The 19,457-nt window shown below is 47.3% G+C and overlaps 1 protein-coding gene across 1 annotated transcript in view; it reads left to right on the top strand.

The window, feature by feature from the left end:
* SYN3 (synapsin III) overlaps positions 1-19,457 on the top strand; it is a 941,464-nt gene that overhangs the window by 175,110 nt on the left and 746,897 nt on the right. The window contains exon 3 of the mRNA XM_069227930.1: positions 14,959-15,016. Coding sequence (XP_069084031.1) covers positions 14,959-15,016 — 58 coding nt within the window. The remainder of the gene's footprint in view (positions 1-14,958; positions 15,017-19,457) is intronic.

Genomic DNA, 19,457 nt, shown 5'->3' with positions numbered 1-19,457 from the left:
CTCCCAATGCAGACCCTACGCTAGATATCATGCACATCTATGCACTATGGTGTAAAGGAGAGGGTGTTGATTTAGGCACCAAGAAATTGCACTAATGGCAGCAACAGCACCATATCTTAGTAGATATGTCAATGTTGTGCTCTCACCCTTTCAAACAATGTTGCATGAAAAAATATTAAATTTGGCCCCAACGATCCAGTTTTTGTTGCCTTCTCTGCTCCTTCCCCGTGTTATTCTGCTGCAGAGGTGGGTGAAAGAGAAGGTTGGGGAAGTCCACTTTCTGATGCCAGGCCTCCGTAAAAAGAGCTGCTTAGACTCCAATCACGCTGAAAGGGTTTATTAAAAAAAGAACAATTAATTTTCTGTGAACCACAGATTTATTCGGCCGGAATGTCCGCGGGCAAACTGTGCTGGAGCATCCTTGACAAGCAAAGCACAAATTTACAGAAATGGACACGGGCGTTTGCAGTGGGAAACACATGACAGATTCCAACAAAGAGAGCATACAGGTGTGTGAATGCTGACATCATGAGAACCGAAGATGGGAACCTTTGACTGCAACAGGTATGCAAACAGTGCAAGCTCATCAACACGTTCTCGTCTCAGAAGCCAAGTCAAAACAAGCATTTACAATGCAACTGGTCTCGCGTTTGCTCATGTTAGAGCTGATCGCGTTGTAAACTCCTAACCCGACTTTTCACCTATCGGGCAAAAGTGCATTTGTGTACACAACCCGAAAAAGTGAAATGAACTATGTAAAGCGCTCGACTTCTGCCAAGCGAGATTGCGCTCGTAAATTAGAGAAAAAGAAGTCCACGAGCCCGATGGAAAACAGCGAGCCTCGCATGTTTTCTGTACTTGGTCGCTGCGCTCGAGGAGGGCTAGCCACCGGAAAAGGCATGACGTATGCTTGCCTTCGATTAATGAAAGCAAGCAGATTTTATTAGGCAAGCGCACAAACCAATAAAAAACACTGACGTGAAGTTGACAGGGCTCCGAGCCCTTTTCTAAATACAAAAGCGTCTCGCTGCGATACGCATGCGCGAGCGCATGCAACGCAGGCTCGACCCTAAAAAGGCTTAAAATGTTAGAGACAGGCACTTCCTTTAGGCATTACTTTTCACAGCAGAAAAAAACATGGTTGAAGAAAGTTATGGTAATGGAAATGATTGTTCCACATAAAAGTCCCTGATGTAAACTCATCCAAGCAGTGGCTCACGCTGTGAGTGGAGCCCAGTGAAAACTAGAGATGTCTAGATAGGAAAGGGTGTAAAAGGCTTTATTGCTACACTGCACAAACCAGATTCCCACCACAGATTCCACCCCTCAACGTGGTCCCCCTCACCCGAGGACTGGTATTGGGACTCCAAAGGGTCTGGTATCCACCTTCAATGGAAATCATGACCAAGCACACAGGTAGCGGTATGGGTGGATTTGCTGCATGTATGTGTTCAGCACTTCGGCTTCCCTAGAAAAAATTGACTCCAGATCCCACTGCTTTGTAGCACAGCGTCAATTGCATTAGATAGGCCAATCCAAGGTGTTTACGACTGATACCACAAAAATATAATTTCTCTTACTCTATTTGACCAAAGTTTCACTGTCTCCCTGTGTCTCTCCTGATTCTGAAACCTGAAACACAGCCCGGGGTCATCAAATTATTATAACAATAACTTTATTACACAGTTTAAGGCTACGGGCCTGATTTAGAGTTTGGTTGTCAGTGTTACACCATCACAAACGGATATCCCTTCTGCCGCATTACGATGTCCATAGGATATAATGGACTTGTAAAACGGCGGAAGGGATATCCGTCACATTTGTGATGGAGCAACCCCATCCGCCAAACCCTAAATTGGGCTCCATATTTGGCCAGAGCCATTCAATCTAGACAGTAAAAACTAAGAAGTTGAAACTGCAGCAAGCTAATAATGACCTAGTGCACTACATTGGTCAATTCCAGCAAAATCGTATTTGAAGTCACGCAAATGGTTGAATCAGTAGGCGCAGCGTTCAATCAAGGGGTTTGAAAATAACTTAGATGCCAATTTCTAGTGGTCCATTGACACACACCACTTCCATGGTGTTGATGCACAGATAGGAGAAACAATCCCTTGGAGAAATGATGTGTACCACGAAGGCCTTCGTCCCTGGTTCCCACTGAAGCATGTGCTGCTGCTCTGAACGGGAACGAACCGATGCAGATTGCGAATATCTGAAAAACTTTGACTGGAGAAGAGAAAAAAAGGTGCCAAAAAACGATCTATGTCTTTATTGAGGCATATTTAGGGAAGTTTTTAAAAACTGTCCAAACTTAATGGAAATGATGTAGGGTAGTGAAGGGGGACAGACTTGTGTTCAGCTTCACCATCTTTAAATTGTTTGCCACATAAAAAGCTCAACCCCTCCTACTTATGGATTTACCCATTCCAAAGAGTCCTCTGATGTTATGTATTCTAGTGAACTCAGTGGCATTCGGGCGTTTCCTAGATCAGAGCAAGCGCATCACCATGAAGACGAAAGGCAAATTCCATTAAAGGCATCAATGACACCTCTCTAGCCTTAGGGGATGTTTGTTGGTAGCACTGGACCAGTGATAATAATTCACACAGGGAACCATGAAGCAATATGTTGTTTGTGATTGATACTCTGGCTTTTCACATAGTTTTGGGAGTAACTTGGCTAGGTCCCCAAAATAAATTAATCGATTTGTAATAACAGATAAAGGGCCTGATTTAGGTTTTGGTGGACGAGTTACTCCATCACAACGGTGACGGATATCCCATCCACCGAAATCTAAATCCCATTATATCCTATGGGGTTTAGATTTCGGCAGACAGGATATCTGTCACCATTGTGACGGAGTAACTTGTCCGCCAATCTCTAAATCAGGCCCAAAGTTCTTGTCTCTGCTTGGCCAAGATCACCACATTAAACTTTGCAAGACTGAAGCATGTGCTTGTGGACATGTCTGAAGTCCAACTTCATGGGCAGAGTACCAGGCTTCCCACCCAGGGATCACAAGGTGCCCGACCACTTCAACAATCACCTCAGCCATGTGTACTCTCGTGCAATTCTGAGGTTCATCCTTCCAGGTGCAGGCTGGCACTCTTTACACAGGACAAACAATAAAGATGTTCATTCACCTCTGCCACCTTATCAGCTCTGGGACTTGGAGATTCCCATTCTGCCAGAAGTCACACGTGGCATCAGTCTTTCAGATCTGTGCCTAAAAGGATAATAGAGGAACTTGGACAAACTTGGTGAGTCTTACACTGATCACTCGGAGAAGGAGACCGAGGCCAAACACAAGCACCCCGTTACTCAGACCTGCTTCAGGAGTGAGCTCAGTGCTGTGCGGTACTGAGCAGCAGCGGCGCTGCGGGTTACTGTTTGTTGAGGGGGGGCTTGCCAGAGGTCTGTGCTGCTCAGTCCTGGAAGAGCACAGGGATAACTGGGGGTGTAGTGCAGTGACACAGCTGTGCCAGCTCTTCAAACAGGAGGGGGCACAGCGGGCAGCACTGAGTTGCAATGGCAGAGACGTCTGTGGTATCTCTAGGGGCGCAGCAGGCGGCGCAGAAGGCAGTGGTGGCTGGTGGCTGAAAGCAGTGGTGGGGCACAAATACAAGACGGAATTGCACCTTGTGAGAGAGCCTCACTACCCACGCATTTCCATTCACCTACTCACCCACGGCCTTTGGTCACCTACTCATTTACTCATCCACATTGTACACAGACACCCACATTTTCTCAGCCACTCAGTCCAGCCCTGCAAACACTTATTCAAACAAACACACATTGCCTCACCCATCCAGTATCCAGCAGTTTCAGTGGTGATAGAAGGCACATGTTTATTTGAGCTGCATATTACATGTTTAATGACATATCACGTCATTAGTCTGCAGAAGAAATAAAAGGCATAACTAGCCTTGATAAATTACTGGAACCATTACTGCCTTTGAGAGAGGAAATCACCTACAGAGGCAGTGAAGGGAGAGGAGAGCTGAGAGAAAAGATTATTTTCTTATTGTCTGTAAAAAAGATAGAGCTCCAACTTACTTGTGTGCAGGGTTGTCTTTGGCGTATTTATGACTTGAGGTCTTCAGGTCACACTCCTGTCTCCCAGAGAGCCCTGGATGGAGTTATTTATTGTATTTATTCAATTTCTCTGCCACAGACTGCTTGTAATGCAGGAAAAGGGGATTTTCTTTGTGCAATGCCACATTCTTTTAATAAGATGTGACCTCTGGTACATAGACCCCTCTGATCACAGCCCACCATTTGAGTAAATAGGAAAGGGTGGATAATAATATCAGAGTGACATGAAGTTTTCAGAAACTGTATATGGTGGAGGTCACTGCGTTCTGAGAAAACTTAAGGGCTTTGTGGGCAAGCCCTGTCAGCCCTACTGTGCAGCTTTCAGCCACATACTGACGCAGGTGCAGTGCCCCTTTTCAAAGTGCACATCTTTCACTTGGAAAATGTTGTGCAGAAAATGTTTTACTTTCATCATGTAATTAAATGTATGCTTCACTAGAGAGGCCAGAAAAGGCTAGGGGTGCAGCCCCTTAGCCCTTGAACAGCAGCCGTCCCTGGCAGAAGGTCAGGCGGAGAGGGACTGGTGGCGCCTTGGTTAAAGCAGGGGGAGATCGCAGCACGTTGGTGCCGCTTTACACTGGGATAGCTCACTGAGGCGCCTCCATTGCGATAGCTCACTAAGGCGCCTCTATTCGAGGGGAGGTCCAGCAGCGGGTGAGAGGTGTTTTACATTGGGATAGCTCACGGAGGCACCTCTATTAGAGGAGCAGGTCCAGCAGTGGTTAAGAGGTGCTTTACATTGAGATAGCTCCTCTATTAGAGGGGAGCTCCTGCAGCAGGTTGGTGCTGCTTTACACTGGGATAGCTCACTGAGGCGCCTCTATTAGAGGGGAGGTCCTGCAGCGGGTGAGAGGTGCTTTACACTGGGATAGCTCACTGAGGCGCCTCTATTAGAGGAGCAGGTCCAACAGTGGTTAAGAGGTGTTTTACATTGAGATAGCTCCTTTATTAGAGGGGAGGTACTGCAGCAGGTTGGTGCTGCTTTACACTGGGATAGCTCACTGAGGCGCCTCTATTAGAGGAACAGGTGCTGCAGCGGGTTAGAGGTGCTTTACACTGGAATAGCTCACTAAGGCGCCTCTATTGCGATAGCTCACTAAGGCACCTCTGTTAGAGGGGGGTCCTGAAGCGGATGAGAGGTGCTTTACACTGGGATAGCTCACTAAGGCGCCTCTGTTAGAGGGGGGTCCTGCAGCGGGTGAGAGATGCTTTACACTGGAATAGCTCACTGAGGTGCCTCTATTGCGATAGCACACTGAGGCGCCTCTAATAGAGGGGAGGTCTTGCAGCAGGTGAGAGGTGCTTTACACTGGGATATCTCACTGAGGCACCTCTATTAGAGGAGCAGGTCCAGCAGTGATTAAGAGGTGTTTTACATTGAGATAGCTCCTCTATTAGAGGGGAGATCCTGCAGCAGGTTGGTGATGCTTTACACTGGGATAGCTCACTGAGGCGCCTCTATTAGAGGGGAGGTCCTGCAGCGGGTGAGAGGTGCTTTACACTGGGATATCTCACTGAGGTGCCTCTATTAGAGTAGAGGTCCTGCAGCGGGTGAGAGATGCTTTACACTGGGATAGCTCACTGAGGCGCCTCTATTAGAGGAGCAGGTCCAGCAGTGGTTAAGAGGTGCTTTACATTGAGATAGCTCCTCTATTAGAGGGGAGCTCCTGCAGCAGGTTGGTGCTGCTTTACACTGGGATAGCTCACTGAGGCACCTCTATTAGAGGAGCAGGTCCAGCAGCGGTTGAGAGGTGCTTTACATTGGGATAGCTCACTGAGGCGCCTCTATTAGAGGAGCAGGTGCTGCAGCAGGTTAGAGGTGCTTTACACTGGGATAGCTCACTGAGGCGCCTCCTTTAAAGGGGAGGTCCTGCAGCAGGTAGAGGTGCTTTACACTGGGATAGCTCACTGAGGCACCTCTATTAGAGGAGAAGGTGGTGCAATAGGTGCGAGGTAATTTACATTAAATGGATGGTGAGGGCACTTCTGCTAAAGCACGAGGAAGGGCAGCAGGTGAAGGTGGGTATCATTGGGCAGCTTTTTAGGATACCACAAATATAGCAGTTTCACACTCGAAGAACTGTGAGGCGTCTCTTTTAAAGTAGTAGTGGCTGCAGAAGGCAGAGGATGTCTTACTTTGCGGTGCCATTCTGTGCCTGTAAATTGCAGCAGCAGACGTGCAGCAGATAGAGAATGTTTTACACTGGGGTGCCATTCTGTGGCCTGTATATTACAGCAGCAGTTTTGCAGCAGGTGAGAGGATGTTTTACACTGGGGTGCCATTCTGTGGCATGTATATTGCAGCAGCAGTTTTGCAGCAGGGTAAGAGGATGTTTTACACTGGGGGTGCCATTCTCTGGCCTGTATATTGCAGCAGCAGTTTTGCAGCAGGTGACAGGATGTTTTACACTGGGGTCTCATTCTGTGGCCTGTATATTGCAGCAGCAGTTTTGCAGCAGGTGAGAGGATGTTTTACACTGGGGTGCCATTCTGTGGCCTGTATATTGCAGCAGCAGTTGTGCAACAGGTGAGAGGATGTTTTGCACCGGGGTGCCATTCTGTGGCCTGTATATTGCTGTAGCAACAGCTGTGCAGAACGTAGAGGATGTTTAAGACTGATGGCGCCCTTCTGTGGCCTGTATAATACAGCAGCAGTTGTGCAGCAGGGGAGAGGATGTTTTAAACCGGGGTGCTATTCTGTAGCTTGTATAATGCAGCAGCAGCCGTGCAGCAGATAGAGGATGTTTTACACCGGGGTGCCATTTTGTAGGCTGTAAATTGCAGCAGCAGTTGTGCAGCAGATAGAATATGTTTTACACTGGGGTGCCATTCTGGGGGTTATATATATTGCAGCAACAGTTTTGCAACAGGTAAAGTATGTTTTACACAATCGTGCCATTATGTGGCCTGTATATTGTAGCAGCAGTTTTGCAGCAGGTGAGACGATGTTTTACACTGGGGTGCCATTATGTGGCCTGTATGTTGCAGCAGCAGTTTTGCAGCAGGTGAGAGGATGTTTTACACTGGGGGTGCCATTCTGTGGCCTCTATATTGCAGCAGAAACAGTTGTGCAGCAGATAGAGGATGTTTTACACTGGGGTGCCATTCTATGGCCTGTATATTGCTGCAGCAACAGCTGTGCAGAAGGTTGAGGATGTTTAAGACTGAGGGCGCCATTCTGTGGCCTGTATAATACAGCAGCAGTTGTGCAGCAGGTGAGAGGATGTTTTAAATCGGGGTGCCATTCTATAGCTTGTATATTGCAGCAGCAGCCGTGCAGCAGATAGAGGATGTTTTACACCGGGGTGCCATTTTGTGGCCTGTAAATTACAGCATCGGTTGTGCAGCAGGTAGAGTATGTTTTACACTGGGGTGCCATTCTGAGGGTTATATATATTGCAGCAGCAGTTTTGCAGCAGGTGAGAGGATGTTTTACACGGGGGTGCCATTCTGTGGCCTGTATATTGCAGTAGCAGTTTTGCAGCAGGTTATAGGATGTTTTACACTGGGGTGTCATTCTGTGGCCTGTATATTGCAACAGCAGTTTTGCAGCAGGTGAGAGGATGTTTTACACTGGGGTGTCATTCTGTGGCCTGTATATTGCTGCAGCAGTTTTGCAGCAGGTGAGAGGATGTTTTACACTGGGGTGCCATTCTGTGACCTGTATATTGCAGGATAAACAGTTTTGAAGCAGGTGAGAGGATGTTTTACACTGGGGTGCAATTCTGTGGCCTGTATGTTGCAGCAGCAGTTGTGCAGCAGGTAGAGGATGTTTTACACTGGGGTGTCATTCTGTGGCCTGTACATTGCAGTAGCAGTTTTGCAGCAGGTGAGAGAATGTTTTACACTGGGGTGTCATTCTGTGGCATGTATATTGCAGCAGCAGTTTTGCAGCAGGGTGAGAGGATGTTTTACACTGGGGGTGCCATTCTCTGGCCTGTATATTGCAGCAGCAGTTTTGCAGCAGGTGACAGGATGTTTTACACTGGGGTCTCATTCTGTGGCCTGTATATTGCAGCAGCAGTTTTGCAGCAGGTGAGAGGATGTTTTACACTGGGGTGCCATTCTGTGGCCTGTATATTGCAGCAGCAGTTGCGCAACAGGTGAGAGGATGTTTTGCACCGGGGTGCCATTCTGTGGCCTGTATATTGCTGTAGCAACAGCTGTGCCGAACGTAGAGGATGTTTAAGACTGATGGCGCCCTTCTGTGGCCTGTATAATACAGCAGCAGTTGTGCAGCAGGGGAGAGGATGTTTTAAACCGGGGTGCTATTCTGTAGCTTGTATATTGCAGCAGCAGCCGTGCAGCAGATAGAGGATGTTTTACACCGGGTGCCATTTTGTGGGCTGTAAATTGCAGCAGCAGTTGTGCAGCAGATAGAATATGTTTTACACTGGGGTGCCATTCTGGGGGTTATATATATTGCAGCAGCAGTTTTGCAACAGGTAAAGTATGTTTTACACAATCGTGCCATTATGTGGCCTGTATATTGCAGCAGCAGTTTTGCAGCAGGTGAGAGGATGTTTTACACTGGGGGTGCCATTCTGTGACCTCTGTATTGCAGCAGAAACAGTTGTGCAGCAGATATAGGATGTTTTACACTGGGGTGCCATTCCGTGGCCTGTATATTGCTGCAGCAACAGCTGTGCAGAAGGTTGAGGATGTTTAAGACTGAGGGTGCCATTCTGTGGCCTGTATAATACAGCCGCAGTTGTGCAGCAGGTGAGAGGATGTTTTAAATCGGGTTGCCATTCTGTAGCTTGTATATTGCAGCAGCAGCCGTGCAGCAGATAGAGGATGTTTTACACGGGGTGCCATTTTGTGGCCTGTAAATTGCAGCATCGGTTGTGCAGCAGGTAGAGTATGTTTTACACTGGGATGCCATTCTGAGGGTTATATATATTGCAGCAGCAGTTTTGCAGCAGGTGAGAGGATGTTTTACACGGGGTGCCATTCTGTGGCCTGTGTATTGCAGTAGCAGTTTTGCAGCAGGTTATAGGATGTTTTACACTGGGGTGTCATTCTGTGGCCTGTTTACTGCAGCAGCAGTTTTGCAGCAGGTGAGAGGATGTTTTACACTGGGGTGCCATTCTGTGACCTGTATATTGCAGGATAAACAGTTTTGAAGCAGGTGAGAGGATGTTTTACACTGGGGTGCCATTCTGTGGCCTGTATGTTGCAGCAGCAGTTGTGCAGCAGGTAGAGGATGTTTTACACTGGGGTGCCATTCTGTGGCCTCTATATTTCAGCAGCAGTTGTGCAACAGGTGAGAGGATGTTTTACACTGGGGTGCCATTCTGTGGCCTGTATGCTGCAGCAGCAGTTTTGCAGCAGGTGAGAGGATGTTTTACACTGGGGGTGCCATTCTGTGGCCTCTATATTGCAGCAGAAACAGTTGTGCAGCAGTTAGAGGATAGTTTACACTGGGGTGCCATTCTGTGGCCTGTATGTTGCTGCAGCAACAGCTGTGCAGAAGGTAGAGGATGTTTAAGACTGAGGGCGCCATTCTGTGGCCTCTATAATACAGCAGCGGTTGTGCAGCAGGTGAGAGGATGTTTTAAATCAGGGTGCCATTCTATAGCTTGTATATTGCAGCAGCAGCCATGCAGCAGATAGAGGATGTTTTACACCGGGGTGCCATTTTGTGGCCTGTAAATTGCAGCATCGGTTGTGCAGCAGGTAGAGTATGTTTTACACTGGGGTGCCATTCTTAGGGTTATATATATTGCAGCAGCAGTTTTGCAGCAGGTGAGAGGATGTTTTACACGGGGGTGCCATTCTGTGGCCTGTATATTGCAGTAGCAGTTTTGCAGCAGGTTATAGGATGTGTTACACTGGGGTGTCATTCTGTGGCCTGTATATTGCAACAGCAGTTTTGCAGCAGGTGAGAGGATGTTTTACACTGGGGTGCCATTCTGTGGCCTCTATGTTGCAGCAGCAGTTGTGCAACAGGTGAGAGGATGTTTTACACTGGGGTGCCATTCTGTGGCCTGTATATTGCTGCAGCAACAGCTGTGCAGAACGTAGAGGATGTTTAAGATTGATGGCGCCATTCTGTGGCCTGTATAATACAGCAGCAGTTGTGCAGCAGGGGAGAGGATGTTTTAAACCGGGGTGCCATTCTGTAGCTCGTATATTGCAGCAGCAGCCGTGCAGCAGATAGTGGATGTTTTACACCGGGGTGCAATTTTGTGGCCTGTAAATTGCAGCAGCGGTTTTGCAGCAGGTAGGGTATGTTTTACACTGGGGTGCCATTCTGAGGGTTATATACATTGCAACAGGCAAAGTATGTTTTACACAAGGGTGCCATTATGTGGCCTGTATATTGCAGCAGCAGTTTTGCAGCAGGTGTGAGGATGTTTTACACTGGGGTGCCATTCTGTGGCCTGTATATTACAGCAGCAGTTTTGCAGCAGGTGAGACGATGTTTTACACTGGGGTGCCATTCTGTGGCCTGTATATTACAGCAGCAGTTTTGCAGCAGGTGAGAGGATGTTTTACACTGGGGTGCCATTCTCTGCCCTGTATATTGCAGGAGAAACAGTTTTGAAGCAGGTGAGAGGATGTTTTACACTGGGGTGCCATTCTGTGGCCTGTATGTTGCAGCAGCAGTTGTGCAGCAGGTAGAGGATGTTTTACACTGGGGTGCCATTCTGTGGCCTCTATATTGCAGCAGCAGTTGTGCAAGAGGTGAGAGGATGTTTTACACTGGGGTGCCATTTTGTGGCCTCTATATTGCAGCAGCAGTTTTGCAGCAGGTGAGAGGATGTTTTACACTGGGGTGCCATTCTGTGGCCTCTATATTGCAGCAGCAGTTTTGCAGCAGGTGAGAGGATGTTTTACACTGGGGTGTAATTCTGTGGCCTCTATATTGCAGCAGCAGTTTTGCAGCAGGTGAGAGGATGTTTTACCCTTTGGGTGCCATTCTGTGGCCTCTATTTTGCAGCAGCAGTTTTGCAGCAGGTAAGAGGATGTTTTACACTGGGGTGCCATTCTCTGCCCTGTATATTGCAGCAGCAGTTGTGCAGCAGGTAGAGGATGTTTTTAACATTGGCTCAGGAGTTTAGGCACCTACATTAAGCCGAGGACTGTTTTATGCTTGAGAGCTGTGTCGATACCTAGGACTAGCTTGTGCCCTGAACATTTGGTGGCAATATGGCTAAACTTGGGATCATTAGTGAAGAATAATGGTAAGTTTGGCGCTTCAAAGGCCAGGGGAATGGTATCTGATTTAAGGTATCATGTGGGTACTCTTTTTGTGACTCATCTCCAATTCAACATGTAGTGTTTGAGCTCCACTATTCACAGGTGAAGAGGCTGATGGTCCCATCAAAGAAGGGCCACTAATGGTCTTAGCAATAACCTCCCCCTAATGGGTAGGAGACCCCCTCAGTGAGTGACCAGCATAGTGCAGTGTAGTACTGTGTATAATACATGGAAACAGTGGAACTGTAATGCTTATTAATATATTTTGGGCCCCGGGATTCCAGGTGCCACAATAGTTCAAAACAAATCAGTTCCTATTTCTGTAGTCTCAAAAACGTTTCAACCAGTAGTGAATGAAGGGCCATCATCAGGACAAGAACACGAGCCTAGAAGCAGGCACTCTACATGTGGGATATGAAAAAACACAGAACAGATAATATTAAGTTATTAATAATTATTATAATAGGAACTGGTTTGTTTTGTGCTGTTTTGAAATGTTATGGTACCTGTAATCCTGGACCCCAAACACACAAACAGCTTTATGGTTCCATTGTTTTCATGTGTTGTACACACTGCTGTTCACTCACTGGGTGACTGACCACTGGAGCGCTGAGCACCTTTTACTGAGTTGTGAATATACATTTGAAAAGTCTATAGGTGGCACCTCCCTTCATCTATTGACATTTTGAATCCTTTACATCTCTTGTAGATTGAATATTGACACGTGCTAGCTTTCATATTTTAATTGAGCCCACCACGAGGAACCTTATGTTCTTCTTTCGATGAAATGCCCCCGGGCCCAGGTGCCTTTGTTAAAGCAAGAGGGCGTGGAGCAAAGATGAATGTTTCACATTGGCAGAGCAGAGTGGGGCAGCAGCAGTGCTTAATTTGTGCTTGTTGTTTCCGGTGCTGAGCACCAGCACTTATTTTTGAGGGCCGGGGCTTATTCTTCTCCCTCAAGCATTTGCTGCGAGCAAAAGACACATATGTGAAAGACGGATGAAGGGAAAAACGAAAAAGTATCACAAAGAGAGAAAGCAGAAAGCTGCAAAGCTGAAAGCCTAAAATGGCTTTGGGATTACGCTTGCCTGACTATTCCGTGTTCACACATTTAATTGCAGCAGCCGCGTGTCAGTGCTTCATTTATAAATAAAAAAGTGCCGGTGCCCAAAGCCCTCTTCTTAAGCACACCTCTGCTGCAATTAAATGTGCGAGCACGGAATACTGAGGCAGCGGAATCCTGAAGCCATCTCGGGCCTCGTTAATCCATTTACAGCCATTCCCTGCCCCTTCAGCACACTCTTGCAGCTTCCTGCCTTCTCCCTTTGTGACGCTTTTTCGTTTTTCTCTTCCTCCGTCTTTCCCATATATATATATATTGCTCGCAGCAAATGCTTAGGGCAACAAGCACAAATTAAGAACTGCGTGTCTGTGGTGCACTGGCAGATGCATGAATGGTGACCGAACATTCCAGTAGCGGGAGTTCCTGCAGGGTAGGCAATGTCCACTGCCAGAGCCCTGTCCTGCGTTCACTGTCCATCTGCAGGAGGTTCTGTAGGCCATGCCGGAAGTGCACTAGCAGGGTTGTGTGGAATCACAATACTGACGTACATGCAAAGTGAGAAAAGCTTTAAAGGATGTGAAGGCATGGTAGGTTGTACCGGAAGGATACTCCTTCCAGTAGAAAATATATGGTAGATATCACACACCCCTTTGCAACAGGCCCTTGAGGACAGCAGTACGACATCCCAGTACTGCAAGAATAGACCCTTGTAGAGAGCTCTAAGGAGTCTCAGTACTGGAGTAACAGGCCCCTGGGAACAGCTGTGCAGCATCTCCGTACTGGAACAATAGACCCCTGTGGAGAGCTCTAAGCAGTCCCAGTACTGCAACAATAGACCCCTGTGGAGAGCTGTGAGGAGTGTCAGTACTGGAACAATAGCCCCCTGTGGAGAGCTCTACGGGTCCCAGTACTGCAACAATAGACCCCTGTGGAGAGCTGTAAGGAATGTCAGTACTGGAACAATAGGCCCCTGTGGAGAGCTCTTCGGAGTCTCAGTACTGGAACAATAGGCCCCTGTGGAGAGCTCTAAGGAGTCCCAGTACTGGAACAATAGACCCTTGTGGGGAGCTCTGAGCAGTCCCAGTACTGGAACAATAGGCCCCTGTAGAGAGCTCTAAGGAGTCCCAGTACTGGAACAATAGACCCTTGTGGGGAGCTCTGAGCAGTCCCAGTACTGGAACAATAGACCCTTGTGGGGAGCTCTGAGCAGTCCCAGTACTGGAACAATAGACCCTTGTGGGGAGCTCTGAGCAGTCCCAGTACTGGAACAATAGGCCCCCGTGGAGAGCACTAAGGAGTCCCAGTACTGTAACAATAGACCCTTGTGGGGAGCTCTGAGCAGTCCCAGTACTGGAACAATAGACCCTTGTGGGGAGCTCTGAGCAGTCCCAGTACTGGAACAATAGGCCCCCGTGGAGAGCACTAAGGAGTCCCAGTACTGGAACAATAGACCCTTAAAGAGAGCTGTGAGGGATCACTTTGCTGGAACAAGCTATTGAGAAGTTATTTGAGTTATCAAAGTACTAGAACAAAAGACTGATGTGGAAAGCTGTGTGGACTCCCAGTGTCTGTACAAAAGACTGGTGTGGAGAACTATGCGGTATCCCAGTACTGGAACGGCATGCCCCTGTGGAGAGGTGTGAGGAGTCATCGTATTGGAACATGACTCTTAAAGAGAGCTGTGCAGTGTCCCAGTACCAGAAAAGACACTTGTGGAAAGATGTGTGGAATTCCAGTACTGAAACAACAGACCCTTGAGGATGGGTATCCCAGTACTGGAACAAAAGACCGATGTGAAGAGATGTGAGAACTCCCAGGTGTGGAGGACTGTACGGTGTGTCAGTACTGTAATAACAGGACCTTGTGGAAAGGTGTGAGGACTCCCGGAAATGAATGAAACAGACCTTAGTGAAAAGCTGTGCGGAGTCCCAGTACTAGAATAACCACCCTTGCGGAAATGCAAGTTGATCGATTACTAATTTTCTACTCGATGCCACGTGGAATAGGGTCATTTGGCTACTGAACTATTTGGTGTCCCGAGGGGAAACAAGGGAAATCTACTGATAAAATCGAACTATGACCTGAAATCGTTAAACGACTTTTATGCACCAGTAGCGCGCTCCCCGGTGCAACTGGACCCAATTAGAATGTTCTCTATAGCAGTTCAGGGGAGGTGTGAAATCATATGCTGACAACAGGTTCAGGTAAAATCCATTTGCAGATGGACAATTGGGAGTTCCGCCAGTAATGGGCATTACTGGTTTCAAGCACGGGCGGACTGGGCGTTAATAAGCCAGCCTTTGATGGCAGGTTGGCCAGCTGCATTAAAGGCGGTGGGAGTAGTTCCCCGCAGATTCAGGACACATTCCTCCTTATCAGTCATTAAATGTAAACATTGTGAATGGTTTACAAGAGTCCCCCTGACTGGGCCAATCGAGGTAAACTAATCTGTTTCCGGGTCTTAGAGTGCCATAGTGGGAGGGGGTCACAGCCCAATGATGTGGTGCATTGACTGACTTGTGTTCACAGTGCAGGACTATCATGGGACGTCCAAGAATTCCTCTTTTATGGCTTTCTTCTCTTTCCCACAGGGCCAAGTACTTCCGGGCAAAGAAAGTGAATGGAGACTATGAGATCCGAGTGGAGCAGGTGAGTGTACAGGTGCCACGCGCTCCTGATTCAAGAAGTTGGGTTTAAACAGGCTAGTGTGTGCGGTGGTTGACATAACCAGGCTTGACTGTAGAGCACTCGCATGTCATCCATCTTTATTCCGGTCCTAGTTTGGGAAAAGGCTGGTTTCTAAAATTTGGGACTTATGGCACACAAACTGAAATGTATTAGTGAAATTAATGTGTTGTTGTATGTCTTACAAGGCTGTCCTATGTATGATATGAGACCTATTTGACAGCTACACACAGGTGCAGCTACATTAGGAAAGCATCAACATGACAGGATATGTATCTGTTCACTGATCCTACTAGACCTCTCTGCCACCTTTGACACCACTGACCACCAGGTGGTAAGCAAAAGATTGTCTACTTTGCCATCATTGGTGAAACAGCACTGTTCCTTTGTTTCTCTCTTGCAAAACTGCACCCACCAAGTCAAATTAGGCACAATCCTCTCCAAAACGTCCGTCATCAAATGTGGAGTATCTCGGGGCTCTGCTCTGTCATGCAATGCATACATACTCCTCCGGATGGCACTTTAACTCCTTTGAGATTGATTATCACTTGTAGGCAGGTGACTTACTGCTCCGCCACATGCTAGATAGTGCTTAATTTGTAAATAAAGAGGTGCCGGTGCTCAAAGTCCTTCTCTTAAACACGAGGCTGGTGTAATTAAATCTGCCAGCACTGAATACTGAGGCAGCATAATCCTGAAGCCATCTCGGGCCTCTTTAATCCATTTACGGCCACCCCTGCCCCTTCAGCTCATCCTGCAACTTTCTACTTTCTCCCTGTATGACGCTTTTTAGTTTTTCCTTCTTCCATCTTCCCCATATGTGTCTTTTGCTCGCAGCAAATGCTTGAGGCAGAAGAATAAGCCTCGGCCCTCAAAAGTAGGTGCCGGTGCTCAGCACTGGAAACAAAAGCACAAATTAAGCATTGATGCTAGATGATGTCCGAGCACCTTTTTAAAACTCAAATTTCTTGAAAACTATGTTATACGAAACCAAGCAAAGGCACTTCTTTGAGTAAAGTTCTACCTCTGTGCCAGATGTGGCTTAATTCTGTTCAGGCATGTTTTCTGTATCTGAGAGCAAATCTTACTATGGGAGTTAACATTAAAATGGCACTTTCAGAACCCCGCCCTTATTCTTTGCCCTTGCGTGGTGGATCAAAGTGAAACTTCAATGAAGAAGCCATAGTGGGTAAACCTAATTATTGGAAAATGTTGTGCAGATTCGTCAAATGGTGCCAAAGATATTAACAAAAACAAGTCTTTGGTGTAAAACTCAGACCTACTGATATCTACACTGATGCTATCGCTGACAGTGTAATATATTTGCAGTTTCGTCAGTGTAGAGAAGTGGTTTGAAGTGATGCCCTCTGGGGAAACATTTGCCTCCTCTAGCACTGAAATCTTCCTTCTCCAGTGCCTGTGATCAAAGATAACACACGTCTCCCTAGCACAAGATTTAACCACCTAAGCTAGTTTACCAGTATCAAACCATGATACTTGCAATATACACACACATCTCTGCAGCCAGTGCTGTAAGTAAAGGAGCTTAATATTGATTCTGTTTGTAACAAACAAAATGACCAAAATCAGTTTTACTACCTGCTTATAGCCTTGATTTAAAACCAGACAGCTGTGGCCTAGTCCACCGCATTCCCTAAACAGCCAAGAAAACATACATACAAGGATGTTCTTCCCCAGGGGTTGGCTGTCTACAACCCCATGTAGGTGCTGCAATGCTAATATTTAATTAATGTCCTGATGGGGAAGGCACTCCCAAGTTCAAAATATGACACCGCTAATTACCTCTGTTCCTTTAATTTAAATGTCAAAGTGACAAGAGCCTCAATAAAATTGATGGTTTTAGTTCAAAGAGAAAATCATAAGTAACACACGTTTGGTAAGTATTTTATTTTATTAATTCCTTATTATTTTTGTGTTCATCATTCAAGATGAACACTTCAGCCCAGTCAGTGCTTTTCATTCCAACCTTGGACATTTTAGAGACTACAATGTTACCAATATCAACGATAAAATACATTCAACATAACACATAGATCCATTTAGACAAGTTAAATTAGTAAATTCATTTACATCTGCTGAATTTGAACTAGGGGAGGGCAGAGCTCGTGGAATTTTACTCTGTGGAATACCTTGGAATTACAAAAAATCTCGGAGAGATTCCAGAGAGTTCTGCCAATGGGTGGAAATGGGCACGTGGTGCTGCTTGCGCCATGATTTAGCGCCGGGAGCACATTCCGTGCTGAAATAGCAGCGGAAACGGCACTACACTGCACACCAAAGGGCGCAGCTACTAGGGTTGATACTACTGCCACAGCAATTGGCTGAATTTGGCTTCAACTCTGCGTTAAATGAGTAACACTGAGCCACCAAAATCATGTCAGTTCCTCCGGAGAAACAGAATATTTAGCAAACTTCTAATTTGAACCTATGTTGATTTCATTATGTTCATAAGCATTTGCTGATTGCTACTTTCTGTATCTTGATATTCTAATCAGTTATTTGTATACACATGTAGGACGTTGGCTCTGTATGCACTATTTCAAAGTAAGGAATAGTATGCACAGAGTCCAAGGGTTCCCCTTAGAGGTAAGATAGTGGCAAAAAGAGATAATTCTAATGCTCTATTTTGTGGTAGTGTGGTCGAGCAGTAGGCTTATCAGAGGGTAGTGTTAAGCATTTGTTGTACACACACAAGCAATAAATGAGGAACACACACTCAGAGACAATTCCAGGCCAATAGGTTTTTGTATAGAAAAATATATTTTCTTAGTTTATTTTAAGAACCACAGGTTCAAGATTTACAAGTAATGTTTTAAATGAAAGGTACTTCACTTAGGAACTTTAGGAACTTTGAAGTAGCAAAATAGCATATACAGTTTTCACATAAATGACATATAGCTATTTTAAAACTAGACACTGCAATTTTCAACAGTTCCTGGGGGAGGTAAGTGTTTGTTAGTTTTTGCAGGTAAATAAACCACCTACGGGGTTCAAAATTGGGTCCAAGGTAGCCCACTGTCGGGGGTTCAGGGCAACCCCAAAGTTACCACACCAGCAGCTCAGGGCCGGTCAGGTGCAGAGGTCAAAGTGGTGCCCAAAACGCATAGGCTTAAATGGAGAAGGGGGTGCCCCGGTCCCAGTCTGCCAGCAGGTAAGTACCCGCGTCTTCGGAGGGCAGACCAGGGGGGTTTTGTAGGGCACCGGGGGGGGACAAGTCCACACAGAAAGTACACCCTCAGCGGCACGGGGGCGGCCGGGTGCAGTGTGCAAACAAGCGTCGGGTTCGCAATAGAAATCAATGGGAGACCAAGGGGTCTCTTCAGCGATGCAGGCAGGCAAGGGGGGGGGGCTCCTCGGGGTAGCCACCACCTGGGCAAGGGAGAGGGCCACCTGGGGGTCGCTCCTGCACTGGAGGTCGGATGCTTCAGGTCCTGGGGGCTGCGGATGCAGTGCCTTTACCAGGTGTCGGGTCTTTGAAGCAGGCAGTCGCGGTCAGGGGGAGCCTCGGGATTCCCTCTGCAGGCGTCGCTGTGGGGGCTCAGGGGGGCCAACTCTGGCTACTCACGGTCTTGTAGTCGCCGGGGAGTCCTCCCTGTGGTGTTTGTTCTCCACAAGTCGAGCCGGGGGCGTCGGGTGCAGAGTGCAAAGTCTCACGCTTCCGGCGGGAAACGTGTGTTGTTTCAAGGTTGCTTCTTTGTTGCAAAGTTGCAGTCTTTGTGGAACAGAGCCGCTGTCCTCGGGAGTTCTTGGTCCTTCTAGATGCAGGGTAGTCCTCTGTGGCTTCAGAGGTTGCTGGACCCTGGGAACGCGTCGCTGGAGCAGTGTCTTTAGAAGTGGGGAGACAGGCCGGTAGAGCTGGGGCCAAAGCAGTTGGTGTCTCCGTCTTCTCTGCAGGTTTTCAGTTCAGCAGTCCTCTTCTTCTTAGGTTGCAGGAATCTATCTTGCTGGGTTCTGGGAGCCCCTAAATACTCGATTTAGGGGTGTGTTTAGGTCTGGGGGGTTAGTAGCCAATGGCTACTAGCCCTGAGGGTGGCTACACCCTCTTTGTGCCTCCTCCCTGAGGGGAGGGGGGCACATTCCTAATCCTATTGGGGGAATCCTCCATCTGCAAGATGGAGGATTTCTAAAAGTCAGAGTTACCTCAGCTCAGGACACCTTAGGGGCTGTCCTGACTGGCCAGTGACTCCTCCTTGTTTTTCTCATTATCTCTCCTGGACTTGCCGCCAAAAGTGGGGGCTGTGTCCAGGAGGCGGGCATCTCCACTAGCTGGAGTGCCCTGGGGCATTGTAACACGAAGCCTGAGTCTTTGAGGCTCACTGCTAGGTGTTACAGTTCCTGCAGGGGGAGGTGTGAAGCACCTCCACCCAGAGCAGGCTTTTGTTTC

The sequence above is a fragment of the Pleurodeles waltl genome, chromosome 4_1 (assembly GCF_031143425.1).
Source record: "Pleurodeles waltl isolate 20211129_DDA chromosome 4_1, aPleWal1.hap1.20221129, whole genome shotgun sequence".
Taxonomy (NCBI): domain Eukaryota; kingdom Metazoa; phylum Chordata; class Amphibia; order Caudata; family Salamandridae; genus Pleurodeles; species Pleurodeles waltl.
This window is presented reverse-complemented; position numbering and strand designations above follow the sequence as displayed.